At 40.9% G+C, this 10382-nt stretch overlaps 1 protein-coding gene across 4 annotated transcripts in view; it reads left to right on the top strand.

The window, feature by feature from the left end:
• Positions 1-7600, top strand: part of KLHL13 (kelch like family member 13) — a 553397-nt gene extending 545797 nt beyond the window's left edge. For 3 of the 4 annotated variants that reach the window (XM_069612858.1, XM_069612857.1, XM_069612856.1), the window contains exon 7: positions 6070-7600. In XM_069612858.1, coding sequence (XP_069468959.1) covers positions 6070-6557 — 488 coding nt within the window. In that variant the 3' untranslated portion in view covers positions 6558-7600. The remainder of the gene's footprint in view (positions 1-6069) is intronic. The other variant, XM_069612859.1, reaches the window with a different exon arrangement.
• Positions 7601-10382: the final 2782 nt, after the last annotated feature.

The following is a 10382-nucleotide window of genomic DNA, read 5'->3' on the forward strand; positions in this document are numbered from 1 at the left end:
TGTTAGTGTTCCAGGGTGTATGTAGAGGAACCTGATGGGTTAGGACAGGTGTTAAATTATTATTTTTCAATTGTAGTAGGGCGATTTTGTCAAGGAGAGCTTTTTGTATATTTGTGCACCAGGCGGTATCTTTAAAACACGTTTCTAGCATTTCGACTGGCGATTCTAGTTCTCGTAGAATGGTGAAAAGCTCCTTGGTGATGGAGTTGGCTTTGGCAATTTTGTTATGTGGCACTTTTAGTTTGGAGGATGACCGATTTATAGCCTTTAGGGGCAGCTATGAAAATGTCTTTTTGTTGGATTCAGTAAGGTATTTTTCCAGTTGTTTCAGCAGTTCTCTTGGTACTGCACATAGTTTTGAGGTTTGAGGTGTACCATGAATGGGCTAGAGGTCTAGCTTTGCACATGTTCAGTGGCGCAACTTTGTCAATGGCAACTAAGAGAGTTTGATTGTATACCTCTACCATAGTGGGTCATTCGCAGAGTTGTCAAGGTATTTGGTAATAGGGTGCATCAGGGGTTGTAGTTTCTTTTCTGTGATGTTGCGCATGTTTCTAGTTACGGCGTTCTAGTAACTATGCACTTATGACTCCATTTGACCAACACTATCCTGCACACACTCAAATTCACCCCTTCCTGTCCCTATCCCTGGATTGCTGCTGAAATATTCAGATCCTCAAAACAAACCCACCTGTGCTGTGTCCTATGATGCTGGCACAAATGAAGGACCTCTGATTTACTCCTAGCCTACAAAATGTCCTCTGCACTGGCCTCTAACAGGTTCTCCTGCTTCACAGATGTAATCACCCCTCTTTACAATCTCCTCTGCAAATTTGCATCTACCCACTAAGCTTTGTTTACAGCTCCCAAGACAATATCCAGCTCCTTCTCCCTTTCTGCTCATGACTTTTCTCACTACTTTTCCTCTAAAATGTTTGACACTCTCATGGCCTTCTCTCTCCCTCCTCTCCTTCTTTCCCCCACCTCTCCCCCGTACTCTTCTACTCTCCACTACTTCTTCTCTGGAATTAGCATCCATCCTTCGCAGCACCAACCTATCTTACGCTCCTTTAAACCCTTTTGCTCCCTAAATGTTCAAAGACTTGGTCTCAATCTCCTGCCCGTATCTCTCTGAGCTCTTTAACCTTTCTCTCTCTGCTGGACTCTTTCCTGCCCCCTTCAAATCTGCAACTGTCAACACTAAAGAAACCCTCCGCTCACCCAGACGTCAAAGAAAACTATTGCCCATTTGGCTCATTCCCCATTAGTCAAAGGTCCTTCAGTGGGAGGGCTACAAGCAGATCACTAAGTAGATTGAGGATCATTTCTGTGGAGATCCATGTATACCTGACTTCCTTAGTAAACCCTCCATAGAGACTGGTGAATGTTTGCAACTTTCTCTCTGATGCTCACCACTCCAAACTCTCTTCTATACTCATCCGTTTAGACCGGTCTGCTGCTTTGCACACTGTCGACCACTCCTCTCGTCTCGTCACTTGACAGAACCTTGAGTTTCATAAATTTGCTTTCACTTGAATCGCCTCCTATCTGAAAGGTTGATATTTTAAAATCTCCTAGAACTCCTAAACCTCTGACCCCACCCATACCTCTCTGTCTGCAACCCCCAAGGCTCAGTCCTTGGACCTCTGCTCTTCACCCTCTATACCTCTGCCCTAAGAAGACTTCTCCTGTCATTTTAGATAGCACCATCATCTTTTGATTGAGGATACTCAAATCATTTTCTCCTTTCTTACCTTCATCCCAGCCATCTCAGAACGAATTAACAACATTCTCACAGCAATTCGTCACTGGGTGGCTCTCAGCTGCCTCATGCTAAACTGTTCAAAATCAGAATACTCTTTCTCCCAACTACCAATGCCATTCCTCCCCTCCTCAATCTCCTTCCTGCTTTGCTCCCTCACCAAAACCTCCTAACCTTGGGTCTTCCTTGATAGCAACCTCTGCCTCCAAAAAATCATCATCATCATCACTACTACTGCTGTTCCTAATTACCTCCTCAGCAATTCAAAAATGCATCATTTTCTTACTTACATACTCTAATCTCCACCCTCGTACTCCACAAACATGACTACTGCTGAAGCCAAGTCCTTGGCCTTCCTCTATACTCTGTCCTCCCTCTAGACAAAGCCCTCACCTCAACTTTGCTGCCCACGCTCTCTACAACCTACCCATATCCTCCCTCACTTCTACCTACAGACACCAATCCGGTTGGCTTTCCATGCACAACTGCCACCTTTCAAGGTCCTTCTAGTCTACAAAGCTATTAATGATCTTGCTCCTCAGCATCTGTCTGAATGTATCTCTGTTTACGCACTATCTTGTTCCCCATGTGTGCTATTATACAGCACCATTCTAGGAATGCTTTTTGTAAATGTCAAAGTAATTTCTGATCGAAATTGACATCTCTTTTAAAATAAATAAATATAAATACAAAATGTCCATAAGTCCACTTTGATGCCGTTAGGCTGCCTAGGAACAGTGGCTGTGTTACAAGGAGCTCATATACCTTTTTAATCAAATTATATTCCTGGGATACACCTGCCTAAATACCTGTAAAATCTGTACAATGCAAATGTTCCACCTCTTTGGGACAGACTAAGTACGGATTTAGAGGCTCATCATGACTGACACTATCATGGCTTGTGTGAAGGCATCATGAAGTAAGACATAGACAACAGATTCAATTTTCTAATAAAATGTTTTTATTTTCTTAAATGTCCCATGGTAATGTGGGATTACCGTACCCAAAGAAACTACTTTCAATAAGTTCAACTTAAGTCTGTCTGTGTCCAAAACCTACATTTGTTCTCACAACTAAAGATAAACAATGTGTAGAGATATCAGCAACAAAACGAAGTGTTGCAAATAAAGTTCTGAGCTCCTTCCAGGTCTTGGCTTACTTTCCTGCTTCCTCTTCCCCAAGTTCAAAATAGTTCCAAAAGGTCTTGGGTCCCTTCCACAAGAGCTTGACATAGTTCGCAAAGTTGGTTCCCTTCCCCAAGAGGTCAGCTCTTCCAGCTTCCAACCAGATTCAAAACCTACAATCCAGTTCAAATCTCTTGGCTTTCAAAAACAGTCTGAGTTCAACTTTGTAATCCTTCAAGCTTTTCAATGGTTAGTACAGATTGCTCTCTTTCTCATTCACTTCAGCAATCATGTCATCAAATACAGTTTCCTTATCTTTATCTTCCTTGGCTCTTCTTTCCAGGCATGGGTCACTCTGTCTAGGCGCAGTTGTACGACCACATGATCCACCCATTACAGGTCATACAACCGATAACCCATGGCACCCTTTTATCCTTCTGCATTCTTTGGGTTTTCCTGCCAACACAGGTTTTCTCTCTCTGTACACATGTCATGAGTTTACATACATTTCTGATTCTTCATGGCAGTCTCTTGGCTTTGCCACATGTTTTCCACACAACTCACTCCATGGTGTTCACCCTTTTCACCACTTTACTTTCACAGGATTCATAAGTGCTCATCACTTGCTTTTCTCGTGGTTCATAAATGCTCATTACTTGTTTTCCATTTTGTTCACGTATTCTTCATACATTTCTTTTAGTTTGGTTTTCAATATCACTTGTTTCATCTTTTAATGCTTTCACAATAACTTGCAGCTTGCTCTGCATTCAAAACCCCTCAGTCCGGGTTCCATGACCAATTGTCAAAGGTTTCAATTCGTTCGGCATTACCATATGTCCGTTTGCAGCCCCAAGAGCTCCCCAGTTGAGTGTTCACTTTATTCCATTCACTGGTATGTAGCCGCTCCTCTGGGCATCCTCTCTCTTCGGTCCAGTGTAGTCGCCGCTTCCTCGTCTCAGTATCAAAGTGGTGTGAATGAGTATAAGAAAGAGGAAATGACTGACAACCTATAAAGGCGGTGTGAGGGGATAGGTGTTATTGTGACAAGCAAAGGGGATACCATTTCTCACTCAAAGACATCCTCTTCCCCACTTCTCAAGATCCCTCCAGCGAGGTGATCCTCCCTCGCATCTCCATCCCCAGGGTCAGGATACAAGATTGAAGGCCTTTCCCTGGCCACCTGAGAAGAGGCTCCAGGGGGTGTAAATGTGAGGATGCCCTCAGGTACCTCACACTTGGGAGACTAAACTCCATAAAGATGAACATTTTGCTCAGGGTTCTTTTCCTTAGTCAAATGTCCGTTGAACCTCCGGACTGTGCATTCCCATAGTTAAATAAATGGGTGCTATATTTCCTATGGATTAGGAAGAGAGCAAGAGTGACTTGAAACATGCTGGTTCATCCAAAGGAAGGAGTGGTAGGGGGTTGGCTTTGGGACACCCACTTTTTAGTACTATTCTAGAACTATCAAATTGAAAATTATGGGGAACCACTTGAGGAATAATGATGACAAACAATGGGTTTTCTCCAGAATCCGGTCTTGGCTCAAGTTACAGTTTACTAATGACTCTGGGTAGCTAGAAAGACACTCACTTAGAGCGAAGTAGCAACCGGTGCTGGGTATGTTATGGGAGTTGTGGCAAGAGAGGATGGAGACGGAATGCCTTTCTTTGTATCTTTGCTGGTTGTTTGTATATGGACGTGGCCCATGAGAGATGATCTTGTAGATCCCTTAAGATTTCAACAATGGTATGAGGCAGGGCTTGCGAGAGAGGACCAATGTTGGAGGTCCGCCATTTTATACCCCAAACTCAATTAAAAGTGGAGTTGGTGCTGGGCCCATTCTGATTTATTTTTTCTTCTTTACTACCTTCAGCTTAAAGAGGTTCTCTCTGCCCTGAAATACGATGGTACAATTAGAAGTGAGCTGACTAAGTTTGAGCAAATGTTGGATGAGTATGACGGTTCTAGTAAGTCATTTTGAAACTATACAAGGCATTGATTGCAGCAAATTTCAGTGATGACCACAAGGCATCCCCCTCCTGGGAGAAGAATCTGGGAGTTCCCATCACAGATTAGGTTTGGTCGGTGGTCTGCTCATGCCAATAAAAGCTTCATGAAATCAAATTGCTACCTAGATAGCAGTATGCCCCTTTTATCGAAAATGTTCCCTAACACCATCCACTCGTTTCTGGCTTGTCCAGTGGGGATGCAAAAGAATCCAAAACTTAATGAAAGGTGGTCCTTAGATGGATCAGGGAGGTAGAGCTTCCTCCAAAGTTTGCAGACGCCCATGGTCTCGCTCGCATTGGACAAAATGTATTGATAGCGTTAAAAGCCACGTATAGGAGCTGTGTGGAAAAGACCTCTCCCACACTCAAAAAAGGAGTCTGTGGCAATGTTGTGGGAAAGACCTGGAATGGAAATGTTTGCTCGCCTCTTCCATGACACCACATGGAATATTGACTTAGAAAGGTTTCTGTTCCTAGTGAAATACCAAGCCATTAGGCCTTAGTCCTTGGGAGGTCATTCAAGGCCAACCGGGATCTGGGTTTCAAGATTTTTCCTAGTGATTTGTGAATGTAGATGCATGTGATGTACACACACATTGACCTGAGGGAGTTCGTCTGAGTGAAGGGGGGGTTGAAATGTTTATGGATAATTGACGATTTCGTTTTTTGATAGGTTGTGTTGTAGTATGATGAAAATAAAAGATAAAATTTACAAAAAAGGTAACCTACATCTGGTTAATCTTATACATTTTTTTATTTAGTAACCTATTTTGCATTGTGGAGGTTATTGTTTAAATATGTTTCGTATTTAAGGTGAATTTGTGTTCATTAACTAATGTGTGAATATAGCATTAACATGGTATGCATATTTTTCAGAAAAGACACATAATCCTTTCTACACAACCATCATCAGGTTATCAAAATTGCTTTTTTTTTAAAGGGATGCTGGTGTCCTGATAGAAAAACCTGTTTGTAAAATGTACATTAGATGTGGTTTGCTTTATTGATCGAAGTTGGAAGTAGTTCATTTTTGTTTTGTATCCAGCCCATTTTAGTCTGAAGAACGAACTAGAATATCTTAATGATCTCATTAGTACAGCACAGTGAACATGCTTTGTGTTTTTATATAATATGTGCAGAATATTAACCTTTGCCCGTGTTGTTGTTACAGGAGGAATCACTCATGATACTTTCCAGAAAGAACTGATGTGCTTTGATCCAGATACAGACAAATGGACTCAGAAGGCTCCCATGACAACTGTCCGAGGGCTACACTGTATGTGTACGGTTGGGGATAAACTATATGTTATTGGAGGAAACCATTTTAGAGGAACAAGTGATTATGATGATGTACTAAGCTGTGAATTCTATTCACCATCTATCGACCAGTGGACCCCAATAGCTGCTATGTTACGTGGACAAAGTGACGTTGGGGTGGCTGTTTTTGAAAATAAAATCTATGTCGTTGGAGGATATTCTTGGAATAACCGTTGTATGGTGGAAATAGTTCAGAAGTATGATCCAGAAAAAGACGAATGGCACAAAGTATTTGACCTCCCCGAATCCCTTGGTGGTATTCGAGCATGTACTCTCTCTGTTTTTCCACCAGAAGACAACACAGGGTCACCTTCTCGAGAATCACCTCTTTCAGCACCGTAAACATCTTTAGATAGAAGATGTTACAGTAATATTTTTGCACTGCATCATGGACTCAATACTAATCTGTCAGGCGTGGCCTACAACAATTGGTACCAGTAACTTAAACATCAGTCTAAAGACTACATGGCTACTTTTGCAGTTTGACCTAGAATGTTTGTCAAGAGAATTTCAAAACATTGCACATGTTATCATCAGAGAGAAAAGTGAATCAATTTTACTAGGGTGCCGTTGATGAAATGCTAAAATTAGGTACGCTTTTAATATTGTATATTGAGTCTGAGGTACCTTACATGGAAAAAACAAATAAATTAAACTATGGAAGGAATGTAGCAAATACTTAACATAAAGAACCTCAATTTCAAAACGTCCTCCTCAAGGTGTCTCAGAAAATGATCACTTGAAGCTCCACTCCACAATGAAATGTGACAAAGAGAAGGCTGTCCAGAAGAACGAGCTACCTCCCTTTTATTCACAGTACTTCTTGCATATCAGTTCACTCCCTAACCTGTGTACGATTTTAAAGCATAAGGAGTTTTTTTTAGGTGACCAAGTATTACAAAATGTCTGAAAGGAGTAATAGGCAACTTTCTGAGTACCAGTTGCAGTTCTACAGGCTTTTTGTGCTTTTCCTTCATGCAGTTGTGGGGAGCAGTTTATCTTTGACCTTTTCAGATTTTGAAAAGTAGTTTCAACGGGAGGAAATGTTTTGCATTTTCTTTTGTTTCTGCTGTTGTGGAAGCACAAATTATATCACAATTTAGTGTACCAGTTTGGTGATCTTCGCTGCAGCTATACTAAATTCAGATAGATAAGGGCTAGACACATTGTAAGCAACATTATTTCTACACTGACCAAAACTGTTCCAGCGATTCAATTTGTTTACCCTCTGAAATAAATTTCCACCCATGTGTTCTCTGTACAGTCTCAGATAAATAAGGTTATTTAGCACAAAATGCAGCTTCAGCAGGGGGGCTGCTTCCGCTCAGTGAACTTGGACTACTCTTGTTTTTCTTTCTTTTGTTCAATAAAACTTTTAACTGCAATTATTCAGTCTTGAGATACTTGATTAATGCACTTTTTATATTCTGCTGCATCCCTGTTGCCTAGATACTTGCTGATTGTGTCTGTGTGGGAAGCTGCACTTGCTAAGAAGCCAGTGCATAAATGAGCTTGAATTGGTTCTCTGACCTACATTCGAGAAACGTGTTTGCCATTTTATTCATCACCATTTTCACGGAATTTAAAACTGGCTAGGCAAATATGTAACATTTCAAGATAGGATTAATAAATAATGTTTCTGCCTTCATAAAGGAGTATGCAATAAGTGTTATATACTAAACATTCTAGCTTGAAATATATATATATAAATATGATGATTAATTACCGTAACATGCTTTCATAACGTGGGACGAGCTATCAGTTAGTCATTGTTGGTATTTCTGGTTGAGTAAAAAAAACACGTGTTCTTTAAAGTACCCTCACTGATCTACCAGCATAATTCTTAGTTGGGGATGCACGTGTTTGCCAAGGCAACCTTATTTGCCATGTCGCAGTCCTCTAAACAATATTTTACCACTGCTACGTGCAAATATATAACACGCTATCTCGTCTAACAAAACGTAAGTTCCAAATACAGCTATTAGCTATATAACACAACAAAGACAATTGCAACTCCCATTAGAGAATCTGGGCACTGGTATAAGTTAAAATGATTTTAATGTCAGTTTCCCACTATAAGCCACTGAGACTGTTGGGTTGCACATGAATATCTCTGAGGGAGGGGTGTCAGTTCTTCGCCGTCACGCCCGGAACCCTCCTCAGTGCCCTGTCAGCTCCAGTCTCTTGCAGGGCTACTGCTCACTGAACACATTGTTCTGTTTTTAAGTGTGTACTTGTTATGGATTCAACAAACAAACAAACCATGTTGATAAGCGGCGCTAGCACGGCCTGCATGTTTTAGTCCTTCCAGCTTGCGCCAGCACTGCCGGGATTGGTTCGGACTGAGAGCCTGCTCCCTACTCTACCCAAAGAGAAAATTCCCTGTAGAAAGGTAAGTGTCTTTTAATGTATGTATGCATGCATACGTGTTTGTAAGTAATGCACTGTGCGCCTGCCTGCGCGCGTACACACGCAAACGTTCAATGCATCTTTAGCTGTCTGCAAGTGATTTATAGTGATCTTTATTACTAGTGTAGACAGATTGTGGCCGCACCCTCATTAAAATGTTGCAGAACGCTCCCATTTACTGTGGTGGCATGGCATTTACAGGATTTTGTATGTGTTCTCGTGGAGAACCAACTGTAAATTATATGGCTTTTCCTCCTATTTTTCTCAAATATTGTACTGTAAAATGCACAATTTAAAGGCATTATTTAAAAAATGTTCTCAGTTGGGCAATCACGCTACATCACATGGGGCTCCCTCGCTACGCTTGGTCACTTGCACTAATTTCGAATGTTTCCTAAACTGCCTCGGAACACCATAAATGCCCTCTTGCATCCAATGTGCGATTGCGTCCTTCTATTTACCCACAACTGGTGTTAATGCACCACTGGAAAAACTAAAATCTGTACTACTATCAAGTACATGTAAATACAAAATTGAATTATTTTTAAATTCGTAAGTTGTTTGTGAAACTCTCATACCTCCAAAAAATAGTACAAGCTTTCATGACAGCGAAAGACTCCACACCAAAGGTAAAGGTGATAGTTACATCAGAGTGGCTAAATTTGCAATCAATCAATAACGTATGTCAGAAAAAGAGGGTAAAGAAAAGAGACTATCAATTAAGAGTTGTAAATGAGAGATAGAAAAGTTAATCAGTGTAAATGAAGTAGTGAAATGAGTTAACAGTGCAATGTTCTCTCCGATGTGTGCCTGAAAAAATTAATTTAGTTAATATCCCTTTGCATTTCATGAAAGCTTCTTTATGGTCCAGCGCACAGTATGTCCAGTACAAGAAACCGTGACTGCACTATGCATACTTCTCTTTTGTGCCAGCACCTTGATGCACCCATCTAAAAACGTAAGAGCTGGTATTCAGCCTGGATATATTTAGTTTTTAACCTACCTTTACTCCTGTTGAGTAATTTGTATTCTTCAATCCATTAAATAATATTGTGTTTGTGTTAAAGAAACTAGTAACATAAAGTGCTATAGCAGAAGACAGGAATCTACTGTAACCAATATCTGACCAAGAAGCAATTTTGAAATTTGAAGAGTATCTGCCCCTTGCAGAAGGTAGCACAATCTGTGTCTGGGCTAGCACAATGAGTAGTCCAGTGTCACAAAAAAGATCAACCATTTAGATAGTAAATACTAAACACTGAAATCTATTTTTGTGCATTGGTATTGCACAATTTAATAAACATTTATAGGAAATTTAGTTGCTGTGGTTCCCGAAATGCCCACCATTGACTCTGCTTATGTCACAAATGCATTCACCCAATAACCTGTCCTCACTAAAATGGCACCTTGAGTATGTCACCAATGTTAGAATTGGGGTGATACAGTAGTTAACAAAGAGGTCCAACCCATAGAAAATAAAGTGACATCCCAAGTACAATGGCAAATCGGGAAGGTCTAATGATAAGTCATTATGGTGACTTCTCTACCATCGCAAGATTAAACCAACGCATTTACTCTACACCTATATGGTGCCAGTGAGTAACCACCCCTTGCCAATCCCATTTGTTTGGTACAGATCAGCTTTCAAGTAGACATCCTGGATGGGTCCCATGGGAGGTTTGCACTCCATTCCGGACGGACATTGAAAAACGTAATTGATGATGGCAAATACCTTTTCATTAAGGATTATAGAGAGCG

Source organism: Ambystoma mexicanum, chromosome 5p (genome assembly GCF_040938575.1).
Source record: "Ambystoma mexicanum isolate Mex_15411 chromosome 5p, UKY_AmexF1_1, whole genome shotgun sequence".
Classification (NCBI taxonomy): Eukaryota; Metazoa; Chordata; class Amphibia; order Caudata; family Ambystomatidae; genus Ambystoma; species Ambystoma mexicanum.